General features: G+C 45.6%; 1 protein-coding gene across 1 annotated transcript; it reads left to right on the forward strand.

Moving 5' to 3' along the window:
* Positions 1 to 9: 9 nt before the first annotated feature.
* On the forward strand, positions 10 to 23,338 carry PLEK2 (pleckstrin 2). The gene is made up of 9 exons (XM_024747251.1): positions 10 to 85; positions 7,645 to 7,809; positions 16,976 to 17,157; positions 18,310 to 18,401; positions 18,717 to 18,904; positions 19,141 to 19,242; positions 20,994 to 21,077; positions 21,976 to 22,054; positions 22,808 to 23,338. The coding sequence occupies exons 1-9, from the start codon at positions 44 to 46 to the stop codon at positions 22,933 to 22,935; spliced, it is 1,062 nt and encodes a 353-aa protein (XP_024603019.1). The 5' UTR covers positions 10 to 43; the 3' UTR covers positions 22,936 to 23,338.
* Positions 23,339 to 24,388: the final 1,050 nt, after the last annotated feature.

Here is a 24,388-nt window from a genome sequence, read left to right on the forward strand (position 1 = left end):
GGAGCGCGGGACGGCGCACCGGGGAGGGCGCGCTGGCGGCGACATGGAGGACGGCGTGCTCAAGGAGGGCTTCCTCGTCAAGAGGGTGAGCGCAACGGAGCCTCTCCGGACACGGCCCGGGGCGGGTCCGCGGCGGGCGCCGGATCAGCTGAGCCGCGGTCGGCCGGTCTGGGGCCACGTTGGGCGGAGTCGCGTGTAGTAGGGAAAGCCGGGTGGACAGTGGTTGGGGGTGAGCTTTAGATAGAAAAGAGGGGCCAGGGCACAGGCGAGGAGGAGAATCCCGCTTGGCTAGGGCGTGTGGGGTGCAGGGGGCGGCTACTCGTAGTGGACAGCTTAATTAAAACAACTTACTAAAATACGAAGCGTATAGGATTAAAATATGATGTATTAAAACAACGAAAGTGTGTTCGGTAGTCCCCAGCGCCCGTCCAGTTAATGCATCATCTCCTATATTTTTCACAATAACCCGTGTGGGAGGAGGAAGCTTATGTTTCTTAAGCCCCTACTGTGCACCAGTCCTGGACGTTGTCTCCTTTAATCCTCCCAACAGTCCGACAGGTTGGTGGTACCACATTACCCCCCCACCCCCCGTTTCTTCAAGGGGAAAACAAAGCTCCAAGAGGTTAAGTAGCTCAGGATCTGGACTAGTGGGTGATGGAACAGGATCAAACCCACTCAGGCTGACTCCAAACCGTTTTCTGCCCACTGCAGGGTGGGTATTGTTATTCCTGTACTACAGATGAGGAAACAGGGGTAGAAAGAGGAGAGCGCTTGCCCAGAGCCCCAGGGCTAATAACAGCCGGGACTGGAACCGCCATCGTTTCTTCCACATCACCCCATGTGGCCTTTCCCACAGCAAGCAAGAGTCCAGACAAAAACTCAACATATCGGGAGGGCTTCCCTGGTGGCGCAGTGATTGAGAGTCCGCCTGCCTATGCAGGGCACACGGGTTCGTGCCCCGGTCCGGGAAAATCCCACATGCCGCGGAGCGGCTGGGCCCCGTGAGCCATGGCCGCTGAGCCTGCACGTGCGGATCCTGTGCTCCGCAACGGGCGAGGCCACAACAGTGAGAGGCCCGCGTACCAAAAAAAAAAAAAAAAAAAGTAGAAAATGAATGAAAAAGCAGCTGCAAGAGGAAATTAGATTTTTAAAAGTTCTTTTAACATTGATGTTCACACTAAACATTTATGCTAACCCTAAGAGCAGAGCATAAAATCTGGGGATGAGCCTTTTGGCTCTTCTGAGTTTATAGCTTTGGGAGGGGGATGGATGAAGAGGGAAGGGACTCGGCCTCCCCTGGCCACCAGATCAACCCTGAGGTCTCAAGTCACTTTCTGTTCAATAGGTAATGCAGCCATGTTATTTTACACACTATATGACATAGGAGGGCAGGTGTGTTGTTTGCTCAAAACTGTAAGCAGGAGGTGTAGGAGGCTGTGCCGGATCAAGGGTCAGAGTGGATACAAGCAGGTACAAAATTCCACGCCTGTTCCATGCCACTGGGATTAAAGTGATAGGTTGGTCCCTCACAGTTTGTGGAGGCAGCTGCACCTCAGAGAGACCACCTATGGGGAGCTTTTCCTGCAGCTTATAAGGTGAGAGGGATAGGGGTTTGGGCAGGGGTTTTGATGGGCATTGTTGATTGCCGGGATAGCCGAGCCCTGGTAGGGGCCTGTTGAGGACAAGCCCTCGCAGAGGGGCCCTTTGGGGCATCCCCTTGTTCCTGGGGGTTACCTTATATGATTCCCCACCAACACCACCACCACGCAGAGTCAGGGGAGGGCTGGAGGGAAGGAAGGATGTGAGTTCTCTTCCAGATGGGCCACCCAGTCCAGGGTAGCAGCTTAGGGAGTATAGGGTACAGGGAAGTGAGGACAGTCAACCAGGTCTGGCCCCAAAAGCCCACCGAGGGCCTTGGCTGAAATACCTAAAGCACATTCCAGCCAAACCCAAAGACAAGAGTTTGAAGCTGGAGCCTGACCCTGAGGCAAGCGGAAGCCACACCCTTTCCTACAAGGCAGGGATGGGGCCCCTGCCCCTGCTAACTGTCCCTGCCCACTGATCAGGCGGACTTTTCCTCTCCCCCATTTCCCCCCTCCTCCTGGATGGCAACAGCAGCCCCCGTGGCCACTGGAGAAGGTGCAGGGCTACGACGGTGGGATTCCACAGATTCGGGGGGGGGGGGGGGTTATGGTCCAGAAGGGGGGCAGGGCCTAAGCTGGAAACCCAGCGTACAGAACAGTCGTCACCAGTGAGGGCAAAGCAGGAGACGGGCAGGGACATGATGGATTTGGCTCTTAATCCAGCCCAGACAAGAAAGAAGCAAAGCTCCCGACAGAAATGCAGAGTGCTCACTTGGCCTGGCTTTAGAAGGAGGGTGAGGGGGAAGGAAGGCGGATCTGCATGGGTAGGACTGCTTGTGCTTTAAGAAGCAGCTGAAGCACTGAATCAGGCATTGCTGCCCGGCTCGTACCTCAGAAACAACACTCAGAAAATGACATGGCAGTGTCGACACGCTTTGGCCTAGAAATTTCATTTGTAGGACTCTATCCCCAGGAAATGCCATACAAGCTTTAGGAACAAAGTGTTATTTCTGTAGTGAAAAAACTGGAAACTACCTATATGTCCCCCCAAATAAACAAATGATTACAAGTGAATTTCAGTTATGCAGAGGTTAAAAATGTTTATAATATTATAATCCAAAGAGTAAAAATATAAATGGTATGAGTAAGGAAAAAATTTGCTTGGAAGAAAAAAGCAAGAAGGCTAGAAGAAGTTTCGAAAGCTAAAGGTCTCACATCGAGATGTTCGCAGGGCCATACTCCCTCTGAAACCTGCAGGGGAGAATCCTTCTTTGTTGCTTTTGTTTCTTGTATTCGCAGGCTGTAAAGGAAACACGCAGGTTTATTCCTTCCTGTGTAGGAAAAATCTAGCTCTTCCCCACTGTGTGTTTCTCTGTCCTGTGGGGTTCCTTTACTTTTACACAGAACATTTCACTTCTGACTCTTCTAGTCACCAAATGTGTGGAGGTTTTTCCCTACACCAAGCAATTCTCTGCAACACCCAGTGTGTGTCCTACAATTTAACTCAAGGCTGACGCTATCTACTCAGAGACGGCGTTAGATCCCACAGCATAAGAGCTCAGTCCTACAAGACTCCTTCCGCAGCCCTCCCCCATGCCCCAACACACACACACACACACACACACACACACTTCAGACACCAGTCAAAAGCCCAGGTTGTCACCTGTACTCTGACCAACTGCCTATAGATCAGAGGTTCCAGGGAAACACTTAATTAATGTTTACCAGCTTATTAAAGAATGTGATAAAGGAAAGAAATGAGCATCCAGGTGGAAGAGATGTGTAGGGCAAGGTATGTGGGAAGGGGCCCAGAGCTTCTGTGCCCTCTCCGAGTGTACCACTCTCCCAGCACCCCCGTGTGTCCCCCAACCTGGAAACTCTCCAAATCCCATATTTCTGGGATCTTATGGAGGTGTCATCATGTAAGCATGATAGATTGTTAACTCCATTTCCAGCCCTTCTCTTTTCTCAAGAGAATGGGAGGGGGGGCTGAAAATTCCAAGCTTCTAATCATGGTGTGGTCTTTCCAGTGACCAGCCCTCACCCAGGAGCCCACCCAGAGTTGCCTCATTACACAAAAGATACTCCTGTCACCCAGGAAATTACAGGGGGTTCAGGAGCTCTGTACCAAGAACCGGGGGCAAAGAGCAATATATTGCATTTTCTGTTATCTCACACAGGCACTCCTTGCTGTTCCTTGAGTTGTAGATGCATCATTCTATCTCTGCCTCCATCGTCACATGACATCTTCTCCCTGTGTGTCTTTCAGTGTCCAAATTTTCCTCTTCATATAAGGACACCAATCATATTAGTGTTATTAGGGCCACCCTAGTGTAGTATGACCTCATCTTAACCTGATTACGTCTGCAAAGACCCTATTTCCAAATAAGATCACATTCACAGTTCCCTGGGGTTAAGACTTCAATGTATCTTTTGGGGGGACATAATTCAACCCACAACAAATACCATCTCTGCTTCTTTGGGGTTGTAGGGTCTTGGGCAAGACCTTTCTGGGTCTCAGTTTCCTCATCATTAAAGTTAGGGAGTATAGTATAGGCTTTTTCAAAGGGTCCTCCAGCTGTAACATTCTGTGCTTTTTTTTTTTCAATTTTTATTTATTTATTTACTTTTTATTTTTGGCTGAGTTGGGTCTTTGTTGCTGTGCACAGGCTTTCTCTAGTTGCAGAGAGAAGCTAGTGGGGGCTACTCTTCATTGCGGCACGTGGGCTTCTTATTGTGGTGGCTTCTCTTTGTTGCGGAGCTCTAGGCGTACAGGCTACAGTAGTTGTGGCACGCGGGCTCAGTAGTTGTGGCACGCGGGCTCAGTAGTTGTGGCTCGTGGGCTCTAGACCACAGGCTCAGTAGTTGTGGCACATGGGCTTAGTTGCTCCGCGGCATGTGGGATCTTCCCGGACCAGGGCTCGAACTCGTGTCTCCTGCATTGGCAGGCGGATTCTTAACCATTGTGCCACCAGAGAAGTCCCATTCTGTGCTTCTTAAGCCCAGTCCTAGGGTCACATCGCAGCTTATGGAATCTCCTCCTTCCCCCTAAAGGGGCTCTAAGCCATTCATGGTCCAACTGGCCTCTGGTCCCAGTCAGCCACTTACAGACAAGGAGCCTGGAGAGGGAGGCAGATTCCCAGGTGAAGGGAAGCCTGGGCTCTTTTTCAGCTTATGCCACTGTGCTTTTGGCCTCTGACACCATTTGCCTGCTGGTTTTGGATGAGTCCCTTACGCCCTCTGATTATGGCGAAGCTTATCTGAGAAGCAGGGATAATGGGGCTTTCCTTCTCACTTGGTGGATTATTACAGTAACCTCCAGCTGAGCTGGCTGCTCCAGTCTGGCCGACCTTACTCAGCTGTTCTGCTCAGGTGTGGTCGGTTGATCCTGAGAACCTACGCTTGTCATCCTTCTGCTTAAAAGTCTTCAGGGACTCCCCTCTGGCCACAGTGAAGTCACCAGCTGCTCCGAGTTCTCTACCTACGTAGTAGATTCTATCTCATCAGCCTTTCTTCGATTGCTCTCCTTTGCTGTCAGTCTGGATTCTTAGCTGCTCATAACACGGTCCACTCTAGCAAGTTTCAACGGAAGGGATTTCATAGAGAATAATAAATATCAAGTAACTCAGGAATATTTGGGAGGGCCGGGTGCCACACAGCCAGAGATGATGCAGCCAGACCAAAATATCCAACAGCACCACCAGTCGTTTCTTGTGGAAACGTCACTGCCGCCACTGTTTGCCACTTGTCCCTGGTAACTCTGGGGATTGGGTGTCAGAAGAACCTGTCCTTCCACCACTATCCTGCCACCTTGGTGGCTGCCAAAAATGCCCCGTGCACAGGACTGGCAGCAACCTGACCACCTCCCTGTTCCTTCCTGCCATCGATTCTGGGAAATGTAGCATTTTGTCCAGGAAACGTAGCCCTATCTCTATTGGTTTGTTCTGCTCAACATGTGTTGGTTACACTTTTCTCCCTAACATCTCCAGGCCCCTTTCTCCTTTCCGGTTGTTTTAGTTTATTAGGGCTGCTATAACAAAATACCACAGACAGGACCACCTAAACAACAGATTTATTGTCTTGCAGTTCTGGAGGTCGGAGTCTAAGGTCAAGTTGTTGGCAGGCTTGCTTTCCTCTGAGGCTTCTTTCCTCGGCTTGTACATGGCACGTCTTGCTGTGTGCTCACATGGCCTTTCCTCTGTGTGCATGCCTCCCTGACATCTGCGTGTCCAAATTTCCTCTCCTTGTGAGGACCCCAGTCAGATTGGATTAAGGCCCAACTAATGGCCTTATTTAACCTAATCACCCCTTTAAAGGCCCTGTCTCCAAATACAGTCACATTCTAAGGTAGTAGGGGGTTAGGGCTTCAACATATGAATGGGGAGGGGGGGGTAATTCAGCTCAGAACACCTATGTTTTAAGGTTTAAGACTATTTTGCCCCCTCCCCTTCTCCGCCTCACACCGGCCCCCATGCCGGAGCCACACCTGTGTGCCAGCAACTGCCTTTACTGCTAATTGCTGCGCCAGGACCCCCTCAGCAGGGATTGTTGGGCGAGGGGACTTGAGTCTGGGCCATGTGGTCTGGTGTAGACCAGTGCTCACACAGTCGACTCCTTCGACAATTTTCTGTTCCCTAACACAGTCAGTACACGCACGCTGAGCGTGGAACAGAATTGCAGCACCACAGATATGAGAACTGAAGCGGCCTTTGACATTAATAAATGCTGGGTCAGGAAACCAGTGAATCGGGGACAGTCTCTGAATCAGATAAAGTGCATCTCTCTTGGTTAGAATCCAGCCCTAATTGGGCTCTGCTCTGGGAAACATGCCAAGAAAGCCACTTTCATGAGCGTGTACAAAATCATTTCATTCTGATTCTTCAGCAGACATTCTCCCATCCACTGTTCTGTTCTAGAAACAGACTCTCTGCCTTCACCTGACTATCCTGTCCACTAGCTCCATGACCCACCTGAGAGCCCCCCCAACTCCCCTGCCTTTTAGGCCTGTCACAGCAGGCTAGGTAAAAACGTTAGGGTCCTTAACAATTTGTGGCTTCAACTTTACAAATTGCCCACATCCTTCAACTAACAATATTCTTTTTTCGGAATATATCCTAAGGAAAAAAAATTAAGAGATGCAGATCAAAATTTATGTGCAAGGATATTCATTGCAGAGTTGTTTATAATAGTGAAAAAAAACAACCTCAGTTACAACAGGAGATGGACAAGAAAATGATGCATCCACCTAGTGGTCATTAAAAGACATGTTCTAAAGAAATTTAATGGTGTGAGACGATGCTTGGCAAAGTCAGCAAAAGAAAAACTAGAAAATAAAACTCATATATGTAATATCCTGATTTTTAAAAAAACTAGAAAGTAAAAACTAAAAGGGAAAAAGACTGGAAGGAAATACAAAATGTTAACAATGGCTGTCTCCCAGTAGCAGGATCTTTTCTTCTGTTGACTTTGCAGTTTCTTTCAAGGCTTATAACCAGAAAAAAAGAACAGATGGGAACTAGAAAGTCAATGCCAAAGGTGTTTGTTACATACTCAAAAGAGATGACAAAGAGATCCAAAGCTCATGCTTTCTTCATGAAAATGAAAATAAAACATGTGATTCTGAACTGGATCCTTTCGCAATTAAGGACATTATTGGGGTAATTGGTGAAACTTGAATGGAGTTTGTGGAACAGATGAAAACAATATATTCATGTAAATTTTCTAATGTCGTATTGTGGTTATGTTGGAAATACCCTTTTTATTTTTTGGTAGGAGTTACACAATAAAATACTGAGAAGTGATTGGAGCTTCATCGTGTTAAAAACTAACTCTTGATTGCTTTTGTAAAAAAATTTATAATTTTCTTCAGCTTTTCTCTGAATTGAAACTATTTCAAAGTAAAAAAATAAAATTAAGCTAAAAAAGAGAGATAATTCTGTCCCCTTATTGGAGAGTTGATCCCATGGCACAGTCTGGTCACCTGTGCCATGGGCCACCTCTCCCTGGACACCACGTTGTCCCCTCGGCCACCTCACCTCAGGGTTCTCCTGTCTGTCCTCAGGGTCACATTGTCCACAACTGGAAGGTGCGATGGTTCATCCTTCGGCAGAACACGTTGCTGTACTACAAGCTCGAGGGGGGTCGGAAAGTGATCCCCCCCAAAGGCCGCATCCTTCTGGATGGCTGCACCATCACCTGCCCCTGCCTGGAGTATGAAAACCGACCAGTAAGTGAAGGCCCCCGCTTCCCAGCTCCTCCCTCCCACTCCCTGGACCCTCCCGTCTCTGGCCTCTTTGGTGAAGGTGGTGTGGGTCACGGGAAGAGCTGAGTTACTGAAAAACCTAGACTCAAATCCTGGCTGCATCACGTACCAGGCATGTGACCTTGGGCAAGTAATTGCATCTCTTCGAGCCTTAGTCCCTCATCTATAAAATGGGATAAAATAACGACACCTGACTCTCACGACTGTGATGAGAATCATGAAGGTAACGGTGGGTCAAAACACCTTGTAGGCTAGGAGCCACTACACAAATGTGAATAATTACTGCTACTTGGGGTTCAATAGGAAGACTTTCATCCCCCGAGGGGCACATGTTCCAAAAGTTCGGGGCAGCTTCAACTCTACCATCAGAAACGAATCTGAATTAATCATTTACTGAGGGCCCATTAAGTGCCAAGAAATTTGCTGGGCTTGGAGGTGTCAAGGAAGAAAATGGTAAGATTGCTTCTTTCAGTTAATGATCTTATTATGAAAGCAAGTGATTAACAGAAAAACATTCAGAGTTCCAAATGTTGGTACAAACATTATTAGCCGCAGAGAACACTGTATTGCTGAAGGGGAGGAAAATGCCATCATAGGCTGTCTGCTCAGGTACAGCTTTAAGAGGGGTAGAGGTTTGGGCAAAGATCTGAAAGAGGAAAGAGGCAGAGTTTCCAGGCAGGTAGAAGGTCTTGGGTAAAAGTGGAGGGACAGGTAGGGATAAATTTAGAGATCAGGATGGCCATTGTGGCCAAAGGGTATGTTCACTGAAGGAGTGGTGGGAGATTAGCTGGGGCCAGGTACAGGTAATAGGGAGCCATTGAAGGTCTTGACTGAGAGAAGGGGCTGGTGAAAACTCTCTTAGGAAGACCAAAATGAACACCTAAGCTCAGTTCCTAATAAGATAACTAGTTCCATAAAGAAGGGATCTTACCATTTTCTTCTTTCTTATCATGTTTTTCTTCTTTGACTCTTCTAGACAAATTGATGAATCTTCTAAGTATAGGAAAATATTAATGACAGTCAATTCTGGGTAATGGGTTTACTGGTGTTTGTTTTGTACTTCTTTATAGTTTAAAAGTTTTCTCAAATAGGAAACAAAAGGAGCTGTTAAAATAATCAGGCATGAAATGAGGCAGAAAGAAGGGATGAACCTGAGGAAACATTATGAAGGAAACATTGACAGGACATCGTTGACCGGATGTTGAGGGCAAGGGAGAGAGAGGCATTGAATATCATTCCAGCCTAAGAGGCTGCAAAAGTGAAATGTCATTCTGTAATTTCCACTGCAAACCTGGAAATGCCACTGATTAAAAGAGATGGTGTAGCTCTCCGTGGGGGTGGGATGGGACTGCTGGGGAGTGCTGAGCTTGGTAAGAGACTTGGGTCTGCATCTTCTTCCTTGTAGCATCATCAGACCAGACACAATGCCTGGGCACATAGCAGATGCTTAGTAAATGTTTGTTGAATAAATGGTTAATAAAAAAGAAAGATTTACAGATAAGTGAGACAGTTCTAAGACAACCTAGTTTTCTAGGTGCATTTAAGACTCTGGGTTTCAATAAATTAAACCTTGGAACTTGTAGGTTAACTTTTTCTTGGGGGTGGTAATTTTTAAAAATTGGAGTGTAATTGCTTTACAATGTTGTGTTAGTTTCTGCTGTACGACGAAGTGAATCAGCTATATGTATACATGTATCCCCTCCCTCTTGGACCTCTCTCCCACCCACCGCCCATCCCACCCATCTAGGTCATCACAGAGCACCAAGCTGAGCTTCCTGTGTTTTATAGCGTGTTCCCACTAGCTATCTATTTTACACATGGTGGTGTATATATGTCAGTCCTAATCTCCCAGTTCATCCCACTCTCCCCTTCCCGCCCCGTGTCCACATGTCTGATCTCTATGTCTGTGTCTCTATTCTAGATTCCACGTATATGCATTAATATACAATATTTGTTTTTCTCTTTCTGACTTATTTCACTCTGTATGACAGACTCTAGGTCTATCCACATCTCTACAAATGACCCAATTTCGTTCTTTTTTATGGCTGAGTAATGTTCCATTGTATATATGTGCCCCATCTTCTTTATCCATTCATCTGTTGATGGACATTTTGGTTGCTTGCATGTCCTGGCTATTGTAAATAGTGCTGCAATACACATTGGGGTACATGTGTTTTTTTGAATTATGGTTTTCTCGGGGTATAAGCCCAGCAGTGGGATTGCTGAGTCATATGGTAGTTATATTTTTAGTTTTTAAGGAACCTCCATACTGTTCTCCATAGTGGCTGTATCAATTTACATTCTCACCAACAGTGCAAGAGGGTTCCCTTTTCTCCACACCCTCTCCACTACCTACTGTTTGTAGATTTTCTGATGATGGCCATTCTGACCGGTGTGAGGTGATACCTCATTGCAGTTTTGATTTGCATTTCTCTAATAATTAGTGATGTTGAGCATTTTTCATGTGCCTCTTTGCCATCTGTATGACTTCTTTGGAGAAATGTCTATTTAGCTCTTCTGCCCATTTTTGGATTGGGTTGTCTGTTTTTCTGATATTGAGCTGCATGAGCTGTTTGTATATTTTGGAGATTAATCCTTTGTCAGTTGCTTCATTTGCAAATATTTTCTCCCATTCTGAGGGTTGTCTTTTCATCTTGTTTATGGTTTCCTTTGCTGTGCAAAAGCTTTTAAGTTTAATTAGGTCCCATTTGTTTATTTTTCTTTTAATTTTCATTACTCTAGGAACTGGGTCAAAAAAGATCTTGCTGTGATTTATGTCAAAGAGTGTTTTTCCTATGTTTTCCTCTAAGAGTTTCATAATGCCCAGCCTTACATTTAGGTCTTTAATCCATTTTGAGTTTACTTTTGTGTATGGTGTTAGGTAGGGTTCTAGTTTCATTCTTTTACATATAGCTTTCCAATTTTCCCAGCAAAGAGACTGTCTTTTCTCTGTTATATATTCTTGCCTCCTTTTCATAGATTAGTTGACCTTAGGTGCGTGGGTTTATCTCTGGGCTTTCTATCCTGTACCATTGATCTATATTTCTGTTTTTGTGCCAGTACCACACTGTCTTGATTACTGTAGCTTTGTAGTATAGTCTGAAGTCGGGGAGCCTGATTCCTCCAGCTCCATTTTTCTTTCTCAAGATTGCTTTGGCTGTTCGAGGTCTTTTGTGTTTCCATACAAACTGTAAAATTTTTTGTTCTAATTCTGTGAAAAATGTCACTGGTAATTTGATAGGGATTGCATTGAATCTGTAGATTGCTTTGGGTAGTATTGTCATTTTCACAATATTGATTCTTCTATTCCAAGAACACGGTATATCTCTGCATCTGTTTGTGTCATCTTTGAGTTATTTCATCAGTGTTTTATAGTTTTCTGAGTACAGGTCTTTTGCATTGTTAGGTAGGTTTATTCCTAGGTATTTTATTCTTTTTGTTGTGATGGTAAATGGGATTGTTTCCTTAATTTTTCTTTCTGATCTTTCATTGTTAGTGTTTAGGAATGCAAGAGATTTCTGTGCATTAATTTTGTATCCTACAACTCTACCAAATTCACTGATTAGCTCTAGTGGTTTTCTGGTGGCATCTTTAGGATTTGCTATGTATAATATCATATTATCTGCAAACAGTGACGGTTTTACTTCTTCTTTTCCAATTTGTATTCCTTTTATTTCTTTTTCTTCTCTGATTGCCATGGCTAGGACTTCCAAAATTATGTTGAATAAGAGTGGCGAGAGTGGACAGCCTTGTCTTGTTCCTGATCTTAGAGAAAATGCTTTCAGTTTTTCTCCATTGAGAATGATGTTTGCTGTGGGTTTGTCATATATGGCCTTTATTATGTTGAGGTAGGTTCCCTCTATGCCCACTTTCTGGAGAGTTTATCATAAGTGGTTGTTGAATTTTGTCAAAAGCTTTTTCTGCATCTATTGAGATGATCCTATGGTTTTTATTCTTTAATTTGTTAATATGGTGTGTCACATTGATTGATTTGCATATATTGAAGAATCCTTGCATCCCTGGGATAAATCCCACTTGATCATGGTGTATGATCCTTTTAATGTGTTGTTGGTTTCTGTTTGCTAGAATTTTGTTGAGGATTTTTGCATCTATATTCATCGGTGATATTGGTCTGTAATTTTCTTTTTTGTGTGTGATATCTTTGTCTCGTTTTGGTATCAGGGTGATGGTGGCGTCGTAGAATGAGTTTGGGAGTGTTCCTCCCTCTGCAATTTTTTGGAAGAGTTTGAGAAGTATAGGTGTTAGCTCTTCTCTAAATGTTTGATAGAATTAGTCTGTGAAGCCATCTGGTCCTGGACTTTTATTTGCTGGGAGATTTTAAAATTACAGTTTCAATTTCATTACTTGTGATTGGTCTGTTTATATTTTCTAATTCTTCCTGGTTCAATCTTGGAAAGTTGTACCTTTCAAGAATTTCTCCATGTCTTCCAGGTTGTCCATATTATTGGCATATAGTTGCTTGTAGTAGTCTTTTATAATCCTTTGTATTTCTGTGGTGTCAGTTGTAATTTCTCCTTTTTCATTTCTAATTTTATTGATTTGAAACCTCTCCCTTTTTTTCCTTGGTGAGTCTGGCTAAAGGTTTATCAATTTTGTTTATCTTCTCAAAGAACCAACTTTTTTGATCTTTGCTATAGTTTTCTTCATTTCTATTTCATTTATTTCTGCTCTGATCTTTATGATTTCTTTCTTTCTACTAACTTTGGGTTTTTTTTGTTCTTCTCTCTCTGGTTGCTTTAGGTGTAAGGTTAGATTGTTTAGATTGTTAGATTGTTAGATTGTTAAATTGTTAGATTGTTTATTTGAGATTTTTCTTATTTCCTGAGGTGAGACTGAATTGCTATAAACTTCCCTCTTAGAACTGCTTTTGCTGCATCCCATAGGTTTTGGGTTGTTGTGCTTTCATTGTCATTTGTTTCTATGTATTTTTTTAGTTCGTCTTTGATTTCTTCAGTGATCTCTTGGTTATTTAGTAGTGTATTGTTTAGCCTCCATGTGTTTGTGTATTTTACAGTTTTTTTCCTGTAATTGACTTCTAATCTCAAAGCGTTGTGGTCAGAAAAGATGCTTGATACGATTTCAGTTTTCCTAAATTTTCCGAGGCTTGATTTGTGACCCAGGATGTGATCTATCCTGGAGAATGTTCCATGTGTACTTGAGAAGAAAGTGTATTTTGCCGCTTTTGAGTGGAATGTCCTATAAATATCAATTAAATCTATCTGGTCTATTGTGTCATTTAAAGCTTGTGTTTCCTTATTATTTTCTGTCTGGATGATCTGTTCATTGGTGTAAGTGAAGTGTTAAAGTCCCCCACTATTATTGTGTTACTGTCGATTTCCCCTTTAATGGCTGTTAGCATTTGCCCTGTTTTGAGGTCCTCCTATGTTGGGTGCATAAATATTTACAATTGTAATATCTTCTTCTTGGATTGATCCCTTGTTAATTATGTAGTGTCCTTCCTTATCTCTTGTAACAGTCTTTATTTTAAAGTCTATTTTATCTGATATGAGTATTGCTACTCCAGCTTTCTTTTGATTTCCATTTGCATGGTATATCTTTTTCCATCCCCTCACTTTCAGTCTGTATGTGTCCCTAGGTCTGGTGGGTCTCTTGTAGACAGCCTATGTACGGGTCTTGTTTTTGTATCTATTCAGCCAGTCTGTGTCTTTTGGTTGGAGCATTTAATCCATTTACATTCAAGGTAATTATCCATACGTATGCTCCTATTACCATATTCTTAATTGCTTTGGGTTTGTTTTTGTGGGTCTTTTTCTTCTCTTGTGTTTCCCTCCTAGAGAAGTTCCTTTGCTGTAAAGCTGGTTTGGTGGTGCTGAATTCTCTTTGCTTTTGCTTGTCTGTAAAGCTTTTGATTTTTCTGTCCAATCTGAATAAGATCCTTGCTGGGTAGAGTAATCTTGGTTGTAGGTTTTTCTCTTTCATCACTTTAAATATATCCTGCCACTCCCTTCTGGCCTGCAGAGCTTCTGCTGAAAATGACAACCTTATGGGGATTCCCTTGTATGTTATTTGTTGCTTTTCCCTTGCTGCTTTTAATATTTTTTCTTTGAATTTAATTTTTGTTAGTGTGAGTGATATGTGTCTTGGTGTGTTTCTCTCTGGGTTTACCCTGTATGGGACTCTCTGCACTTCCTGGACTGGGGTGGCTATTTCCTTTCCCATGTTAAGGAAGTTTTTGACTGTAATCTCTTCCAATATTGTCTCAGACCCTTTCTCTTTCTCTTCTTCTGAGACCCTTATAATATGTATGTTGGTGCATTTAATGTTGTCCCAGAGGTCTCTGAGACTGTCCTCACTTCTTTTCATTCGTTTTTCTGTGTTCTGCTCCTCAGCAGTTATTTCCACCATTTTATCTTCCAGGTCACTTATTCATTCTTCTGCTTCAGTTATTCTGCTATTGATTCCTTTTAGTGTATTTTTCATTTCAGTTATTGTGTTGTTCATCACTGTTTGTTTGGTCCTTAGTTCTTCTATATCCTTGTTAAACATTTCTTGTATTTTCTCAATCTGTGGCTCCATTGGATTTCCGAGATTTCGGCCCAGCTTTACTATCATTACTCTGAATTCTTTTTCAGGTAGGTTGCCTATTTCCTCTTCATTTATTTGGTCTTGTAGGTTTTTACCTTGCTTCTTCATCTGTAACATATTTTTTTGTTGTCTCATTTTTTTTTGATGGGTGGGGCTGTGTTCCTGTCTTACTGTTTGTTTGGCCTGAGGTGTCCATTACTGGAGTTTGCAGGCAGTTGGATAGAGCTAGGTCTTGGTGCCAAGATGAGGACCTCCAGGAGATCTCACAATGATTAATATTTCCTGGGGTCTGAGGTTCACTGTTAGTCCAGTGGTTTGGGCTTAGTGCTCTCACCACAGGAGCTCAGGTCCGAGCCCCAGCCTGGGAATCAAGCCGTGCAGTGCAGCAAAAAAAAAAAAAAAAAAGGCAAAACAGTAACAAAGAATAAAATTAAATTAAAAATATATTAGGAAAAATAAAAATATAAATGAAATAACCACAAGGCAAAACAGAACCATGACAGAAAAAAAAAAAAAAAAAAAAGAAGCCTGGAAAAGCTCTTGGTGGTGGGCGGAGCTTAGGTGCAGCGCGGCTGGAGGGGGTCCCAGAGGACTGAGGTTTAGGCCCAGGGCCCCAGCAGGCTCTCTGGGGCTCAAGCAGGCAGGGGAGACGCTAGCCTCGTTCCCCTCCAATCCCCCAATTCCCCAAAGGTCTCTCCCCATCCCTGCTAATCCCTGCTCCATGGGCGGGCTCCTCCAATCATGGGAACCCCTCCCTTCCCCCAGCCGCCCCTCAGGGGTGCCAGTCCCATCCTGCCTCCTCTTTTCCTCCCCTCCCCCTTGCCCCCAACATCCTACCCGGTTGCTCGGGGATTCCTCCCGTCCCTTTAGGTTTCCGAGGTCCCTGACCAGTGCCTGGTAGGGGCCCTAGTTGTGAGGAGACGCGAACTCCACCTTTTCCTACTCCGCCATCTTGGCTCTTCCTCCGCTGTAGGTTAACTTGTTGACCTGATACCGCTTCATAGTCTTTAAGGAACAGTGGAGAGCAGAAGTGCTGGTAGAACAGGCTGGCGATAGGAAAACTTTGTTCTGTGTTTCGAAAAAGGAGACAAGTTGCTAACTGGAGCTGTGAACTTCTTGCTAATTCTATGTAAAATTCTCAAACAGAGAAAATTGGCATCTGCCAGTTCATGACTACTTGAGGGGGAAGAAGCCAAGAGGAGTCAGTAGGTTCACTAAGAACAAGTTATAAAGTGTATCGTGTGTGTGTGTGTTTATTTTTAATTAGGGAAGCTATAAAAAAGTGTCTGGATTTCACATGGAACTTTATAGTCTCTCCTGAGATCTTAAATGGCGAACTACAGACTGACAGGGTGCTGGTTGAACTCATCTTTCCACGATGTTGATGAGTGAATCCATGTTAACTTGGAGGAACAGCTTCATGGTACTCTTTGGGACCGTGAGCCCGCCTTGTCTTATCCACCATTTTTGCTGTTTAGGTGAAGGACTTGATGAAGTTCACAAGCAAAGCGAGGTAGGAGCTAATACATTGGAAACCAGAATCAGAATGAGACAGAATCCTTCTGTTTTCCAACAGAAGTGGTGAGCCCAGTCTACTCAGATGACATTTAGTAGGATCAACATGCAAAATCTCACAATGTTTGAAAAAAAACCCTAAATGCCCATTTAAAAGATGGAGGAGATGTGGCCCACCTGAAAAAGACTCTCAGCTGACTGCCCAGAGCATCAAGCCCTGAGGATGCCACTGCTAATGAGACCTCAGGCCCATGCTGTCTTGTACCCCCAGACCTTCCCTGGAGCAGTTTGTTCCATTCCAAGGGTCATTTTTTTTTTTTTTTTTGCGGTACGCGGGCCTCTCACTGTTGTGCCTCTTCCCGGACCGGGGCACGAACCCATGTCCCCTGCATCGGCAGGCAGACTCTCAACCACTGCGCCACCAGGGAAGCCCGTCCAAGGGTCATATTTTATGAGACTGTTGAACCAACTGCAGAGCATTTAGCAGGGCATAAACTGGTTGAGAAAGTTTAAACAGTATCATATGAGGAACGTGTGAAAGACTTGGGATGATTAGACCCGATTAGAAAGAGGATGAAAAGGAACAGAGCTAACAGTTCCTTCAAGGTGGGCATTAATAGCCTCATATGACAGATGAAGGAACTGAGAGTCAGTGGGTCCTTTAATGTGCCCAAATGTCCATAGCTAAGTATCTACATCAGTGTGACCTGGAAGCCTGTGCATTTCCCACTTCAGCACAGGGGCTGTCATAGGAGGTGAGCTTAATCCATGTGGTTCTAGAAGGCAGAATCAGGAGCAGAGAGACCAAGTGCCCAGGAAGCAGACCCTATGCTAATGAGTCTGTCCAAAGGGGAAAGGTGGTGTGCTCCCCGTCACTGGAGGTGTACAAGCAAATCTTTAAAGACCACCAGCTGGGGTGTGGTTGAGCGCTCAGGCACTCGGCAGTCACTGGACCACGTGGCCTCCTGGATTCCCCTCGGTTCTGTCATTTTAGCTGCTCAGCCAGCATTCTCTTGCCTGCTCCGTCTGACTGGCTGTCTTCCCACAGCTCCTCATTAAGCTGAAGACTCAAACATCCACGGAGTACTTCCTGGAGGCTTGTTCTCGAGAAGAGAGGGACGCCTGGGCCTTTGAGATAACAGGAGCTATTCACGCGGGGCAGCCGGGGAAGGTCCAACAGCTCCACATATTGAAGAACTCCTTCAAGCTGCCCCCTCACATCAGCCTGCAGTGAGTGCCTGGGCCCTGCCCTTGCCCTATCTGGCCTGGCTGCAGACTCTTCCCTGTGTGTAGGCCTGACTGGTACCACCATTGTGCTTCAGGGCCTTTCGCTGTCACTGTCCTGCTTACATTGTTTTCTCTGCCTGGGAGTGGCCCTACCTACCTGCCCGGGGAACCTCTTGGGGCCTCTGCCTCTCCTGGCCCCCTCAGTGTCTTGACACCCTCTCTTCAGTTTCAGCCAGGGTGCTCAGGGCTATGTGACAGCTCCCCAGAAATCCCTGCTCACCCAAGTCATTAGTCTTGTTTGCAGCCTGGGGGCAAGAACGATGCGTTCCGGTAGCGGTTGCATTCTCGCTCTGTGGGATTCTTCATCCATTCATCCATTCATTCATTTATTCATTCATTCAAGAAACAGTTATTGAGTGCCTACTGCATGCCATACATTGCTCTAGGTGCTCAGGAGATGCAAATGAGAATAAACAAAGTCTCATCTCAGGGGCTTTCCAGCCCAAGTACATAAACAGAGAATGAGAAAAGATCTTCCATTTGTGGCAGGAATCATCCCACAGAACAGAAGGAAAACAGTAGTGGAGGCGATACTATAAAGTAGGGACGGATGAAAGGAGTTCCCATCATGGAATCTCTTACATCAGCCCATCTGCAGGAAATACCCCCTAACCTTCCAGGCAGCAAAACTACCAAAAAGCTTCATACCAGGCTCTGGGATCTTGATTGTGCATCTAGGGCGCGGCTGAACCGTGGTGAGTGCAAAGCAGGACCAGTGGCAGATGAGTGCGGGTTCAAATGATGGGTGACTTTGAGAAGCAGCTGGAGGAGTTTGAACTTTATGCAGTAGATCATAGAGAATCATTACTGAACATTCTTTTGTTTCTAAATTAAAAGCCACAGCTCATTAGTTCTACTACAAAAGGAATACCTGTCTAGTCTAGAAATATTAGAACATTTAGATGAGCAAGGAGAAAAAGGAGCGTCCCCAAATCCTACCTCTCAAATTCTGATGCATAATGGAATACCCCCTTTTTTGCGATGTGTATCATCCCATGTGCCATGTGCTTTATACCCTTAGCAACGGCTCTTGGACCCTCCCTCATACCTGTCAGTGTGACCAGGGTCCCTCCCCTTTGCCTTCCTTCTGTGTAGTCACATCGTGGACAAGATGCACAACAGCAGCAGTGGAATCCGGCCAAGCCCCAACATGGAGCAGGGAAGCACCTACAAAAAGACCTTCATAGGTGAGCCTCCCCTCTCGGGGGCTGGACCAGGCACTGGAAACCTGGGGCTTGGTGATCCGGGACTCAGTGTGCTTGAGCGGCTTGTGTTGAGGCCAGAGCTGCCTGCCAGCCAAGGGGCTGGCTTGAGATGGCCACGTGTGAGTGCGGCCACAGCTCTGAGCAGCAGGTGTGACCTTCGGTCTGCTCTAGGGCAGAGCCCCAAGGCTATGTAAGGCTGCCCAAGAGGTCAAGGTCAATGAGGTCACAGCCAAGCACCCCTGAGGAAGCTGGTCTGGAGCCTGTCGTCTGACGGGTGCTGCCCTTACCCTGATGCAGGCTCCTCCCTGGTGGACTGGCTCATCTCCAACAACTTTGCAGCCAGCCGTCTGGAGGCCATGACCCTGGCCTCCATGCTCATGGAGGAGAACTTCCTGAGGCCGGTAGGCACCCGAAGCACGGGAGCCATTCGCTCTGGGGATCTGGCTGAGCAGTTCCTGGATGACTCCATGGCCCTGTACACTTTTGTAAGTTAGGGAGTGGGTTCCTTTTGCCACAGGGGCAGAGAGAGGAAGAGGCAGCAGAGTTGGGGGGCGGGTGGGGATCCACAGTCACGGGTGAGAGGCCAAGGCTGGGGGAACAGCTTCACCCCAGGTAGAGTGGGTTTTCTGTATGAAGGCTTTTCCTTTCCCCCGCGGTAGCCTCCACAGCCTAGAACTAGGACTTTTTGGTAACAGAGTCCTTGCTTTCTCCTTCCCGCTAGGCTGAGAGCCCCAAGAGGAAGATGAGCTCCAAGGAAGAAATCAGTCTCAGCGCCGTGGAGTTAAGTGGCACAGTGGTAAAGCAAGGCTATCTGGCCAAGCAGGTATGGCCGTCTTGGAGCGGGGAGCAGATGGGCAGTTCGCAAGCTCGGGGGAGGCAGGAATCCCTGCAAAGGGCGGGAAGGGCTGAGACTGCCAGGGGCACTGATTATCAGCAGAATCTGCTAAAGTCAGGGTCCAGTGGCAGCCACCGGGAGCAAATCAAGGGGCATGCACGTGTCCACTCACGCATACACGAGCCCCAGACAAGGGGGCGTTCCGGGAAAAGTGCACACAAGTAGTTATCACAGCATTAGAAAACAATGCCTATGTCACTGCCCAGTTCACTTATTTGTCTGGAAAGGCATTGCCTACTGGTTGGCATTTTGCCTTTGCTGGCTTTCTGCTCCCTGAGGCTTCCTGGGGTCTCTGCCTGCTTTTGTGGGACTCTGCCTGCCCCCTCGAGAAGTATTTTCTCCACCTACTTCAGTAGGTTGAAGGTGAAATTCTGCAGTGTAACCTCTGTGTTTAAAAACTGACTGTGGCCACTGCTCCTACCACGTTGGGAGAGCGGCCACGTTAAGCGGGGATAGCCGGGTCACAGTCACACCTGCGGCACGTCCACCTGTGCCTGCAAACCAAGCTGCCGCGTCCCGGCACGTGAGGTGTAAGCCAGTCTCCTACACACCTCTTGTGTCTATGCAGTCCTGACACGCCACGTGAATGTGTGCGTCTGTACAACACTGCTCAGCACCGTTCCCATCTTCTTGGAGCACTCGATGTCATTGTCACCTGCTTCTTGCGTATCAGGATCCCCTTCTGCTCTTAGATTGCTTACCGTCCACGTAACTGCCTGTTTATTCCAAGGGCTCTTCTTCTGCTGGGCCTGAAGGGAGTCTGGTGAGGGGAGGTAGTGAGGTCCTGGGAGAGGAGGAGGGTGTGGGAGGGACTCGGGGTGCTCCAGACTAGAGGGTTAAGGAAGCTTTGTGACCTAGGGGTGAAGCCACAGTCACACGCACGGCAGTATCTTCCACGCTTAGATTTAAACATATAATTGATTGTTTCTTACTCTTTTCTTTTTGCAGTAGAGTTGATTTACAAGGTCGTGTTAGTTTTTGGTGTACAGCAAAGTGATTCAGTTATGAATATATATATACATATTCTTTTTCCTATTCTTTTCCATTATGGTTTATTACAGGATATTGAATATAGTTCCCTGTGCTATACAGTAGGACCTTGTTGTTTATCCGTTTTTTTTTTTTTACCGTTTTATATATAATAGTTTGTATCTGCTAATCCCCAACTCCTAATTTATCCCTCCCCCACCCCTTTTCCCCTTTGGTAACCATACGCCTTACTCTTTTTCTGATGCGGAATGCCAAAGTGGTTTTCACTGTATATAAGTGCACATATATACCTGTAGGTGTAGGTTTGTTTTCGGACTAAGTTGACACTTAAAATTTGGTGCCCTTGGGTTCAAGTTTGCCTGTGAGTTCTTGGTCCAGTTGAAACCTGTGACCTCCCTGTCCTCCGTGTGCCCTGAGTGGTGTCCAGGCAGTGCTCCCCCTTTCTTTCAGTGCTGACCCTCTTTGGCTGTGTCAGCTCGGCTAAAGGTGACTGCTGTTGGTGAAGTGTCACTGAGCTGTGAAGTCCATGACACGTCACTGCAATCCCCAGGTCTCCAGGCTCTTTTGAGAAAGTCATTCGTTGGAGCAGGCTGGCTGGGAGGTTTGAGGTTCCGCACTGGAGGCACAGAGGTGGGAGGAAGTGACTGAGAGCTGTCACCGATGAGCCTTGCACCCTCTCTTTGCCTCAGGGGCACAAGAGGAAAAACTGGAAGGTGCGGCGCTTTGTTCTGAGGAAGGACCCGGCTTTTCTGCATTACTACGACCCTTCCAAAGTGAGTGCCTTGTCCTGCTCCCAGACATCTCTCCAGAGCAGAGCAGGCAGCTGGCTTCACCTCCCCCACCCTTCCTCCCAGCGTCCCTACCATAACTCCCACCCACTATGCCTTTCCTTCCACGGTGCAAGCTACCCCTCACAGTCTGATCACTCCTTTCTTTCATCACATTGTTGCCTGCTCAGTGGATCTACATTGTTTTGAGAGGAAAAGCGTCTTTCAGTTTCTCCAAAGCTGGCTGTGTGCCCAGGGAAGGTGAGGTGGGCTGATAAAGAGACTCCTAACTGGTGCTTTCTAGTCTCTTTTCACCCCTTTCCACCCAAAGAGTCCAGGAATTCTGCCCCTTCAACCTCATGTCCCCACCAACGTTTTGAAAGGTTTCTTTTACCATTGTAATATTTAAGCCATAATTCTGAGTTTCAGATAATAAGTATTCCTGCATGCTGGGTTTGATCTAATTCCAATCAGAAGAAAAGAAAAATGTCCTTTTAGTCAGCCTGTTCAGCCTTGTCTTGGTAGATGTATTCATTTGTTTTTTTGAAATAAGAATGGATGTTCCTCCCTTGCTGAGCTTCAGTCAGGAACCCCACCCTAAGCTGAGAAACTGAAGGAACTTGAAAGAGTCCCCCACCCCGGGACCCTGCTAGACCACAGGGAGGGCCGAGGGACAGGGAGGGGGGTGGCACTGCTGCAGCTGGCTGTGGAATGAAGAAGCCCGGACTTCCTCGCTGGTGCAGACGACTTGCCATATGATGTCCAAGTTCAGCCTCAACTGCTGTTACAAATGACTCTCACAGACTACTTTAGCAGGCTGACTGCGGGTGGTTATAGATGAGAGGGTGACTCTTCTTTTTTGTGCCTTCACACAGTTCCTAATCAGGTCTCCTTTCCTTTGCAGGAAGAGAACCGGCCAGTGGGTGGGTTTTCTCTTCGTGGTTCACTTGTATCTGCTCTGGAGGATAATGGCGTTCCCACTGGTAAGGGGCAACTTTCGCCCTGGCCTGATCTCGGGGGCCTCCCTCCTGTGCTCTCAGTTAACACTCTGCTGTTGAAGGGCTAAGCTGTGAGGGCTGATGGGCTTTCTCAGCGAGACGATGAATGGTGTGAGCTTTGAAGCCGATCAGAGAAAGGGCAAGTGGGGTGTTCTTAGTGTGTTAACAACACAACTAAATGACCCTTGTCTTTCATATTCTTTCCCATCCTTTTCTGTGCTTACTGGCCCATAGGCTTCCGCCTAAGAACAGTAGCTTACAATAGTGCTTAAGGACTGACAACACACTATTAGCACACTAATTTCACAATAGACAGTTGAGGTAGGAGGATAGTATTATTCTTAACTTATGGATGTAGAGATTGAGGTTCAAAGAAGTTAAAACAATTCAAGTCAAATCCCACATCTGTGTCTGGTTTTAACATAAACATACTGGACTCTTTGATGTGAGTTAGACTGTAGACCTGTGGTTTGCATAGCGGGCAGGCCAAGAGGGCTTCCAAGAATGTCCAGACATAGCACCGGCAGGCCTTAAGGCACAGGTGAGGGAGAGGGGATGGACAGGAGGAATACAGGAAAGCACACATCTGGTGGGATTTCCTAACCATACACATTTGTACTAAGAAATACTTCATGGTATGTGTTTTTGTCTGTCTCAGTTGACTTTCAGCTACTCCCAGCTGAAAGCAGACATGGATGTTCACTCGCTGATTTTTTTTTTTTTTTTCTTCCTGCCTAGGGGTTAAAGGGAATGTCCAGGGAAATCTCTTCAAAGTGATTACTAAGGATGACACACACTATTATATCCAGGCCAGCAGCAAGGCTGAGCGTTCAGAGTGGATTGAAGCTATCAAAAAGCTAACGTGACAAGGATCTGAGGGAATGGGATCAGGATTCCTCCCTCTTAACAGATGACAGGATTTCCTGGAAAAAGGGAATGTGTTAAGACTTTTAGTTTTTTCTATTTTGTACTGCTTTGGAGTGAGATTGGTGAAGAGTTCCTTAGATTACAGTGGGCAGTGGTGCTATTTCCTTCCCCACCTGCAAAGTTAACATGGAAATGCTAGAATAGCCATTAGGCATCAGCATCTTGACTTTCGCTCATCATCACAACCAGCCATTCCTTGGGTACCAAAGTAGGTTTCCCTTGTCACACTAACTGGCCACGTTGTAATACTAAATAAAACATTATAGTCTCATGGTGGCGCTCTCTGAAATGCTGTCAGCAACTCATTCTTTGGAATGAATAAAAATTGTTATTTGTTCCTGGCTATTAGAATTCCTATACCAAGTTTTAGTTTTCAAAGGTTTTTCATGCTTAAGGCTATACGAATTATTAGGCAAGCTGATTATAAAAACATCTCAAGGGCTTCCCTGGTGGCGCAGTGGTTGAGAATCCGCCTGCCGATGCAAGGGACATGGGTTCGTGCCCCGGTCCGGGAAGATCCCACATGCCGCGGAGCGGCTGGGCCCGTGAGCCATGGCCGCTGAGCCTGTGCGTCCGGAGCCTGTGCTCCGCAACGGGAGAAGCCACAACAGTGAGAGGCCCGCGTACCACAAAAAAAAAAAAAAAAAAAAAAAAAACATCTCAAGTGATCTGTCACTAAAACATGCCTCATCTTAAAGTGGGGATGGGGGGCAAAATTTTGAAAATATCGTTTTGCTTTGAAAAATAAGCGTTCGTTAAGTATTATACGTTGCAGAAAAGAAATCATGGACTCAGACAGATTAGTCACACATACAAAGTAAAATTACAGTTTTTCTGTGGAAAAAAATGTCATTTAGATAGAGCAGGAGTTTGTTGAAGGACAGGAACAGGAGCTCTCTAAAGGACACAGAAAGATGTCAATGGGAAAAGAATTAAATCAAGGCATGAAATTTTGGGTTTTAGAATGAAGATTAATGGAGACAAATAGGTACCAAGAAGCTTCACCAGTTAGGAGGTTAATCTGAAGTAGTGAAAAGTCTGCATCATACAGTATCTTTAAAAACATTTTTATTACTTTCAAGTTTAATACAGTAATCTGCCAAGTACAAGTGCTTCGGCTTCCTTTAATGAATAGATACGTAACTTACATTTAAGGGGAGTGGATACTTCCAAAGTGCTTAAGTAAAAATTCATTCTCTTCAATAGTTTGAACTGTCTCCTCTTAATCTTGTCTAGAATAACTGATCTGAGGTTTTACTTTATTCCTTACATTCTAAGAGACTGCCTTTTAAAGCACCATTTTCCATTTGGCATTTCACCAAGGTCTATGTCCTTGGAATTAGTTTCTTTATTGCTTCTTGTTATCAACAGGTGTTTACCTGAATTAAACTG

This window comes from Neophocaena asiaeorientalis, unplaced genomic scaffold (genome assembly GCF_003031525.2).
Source record: "Neophocaena asiaeorientalis asiaeorientalis breed wild unplaced genomic scaffold, Neophocaena_asiaeorientalis_V1.1 scaffold398, whole genome shotgun sequence".
NCBI classification, from domain to species: Eukaryota; Metazoa; Chordata; class Mammalia; order Artiodactyla; family Phocoenidae; genus Neophocaena; species Neophocaena asiaeorientalis.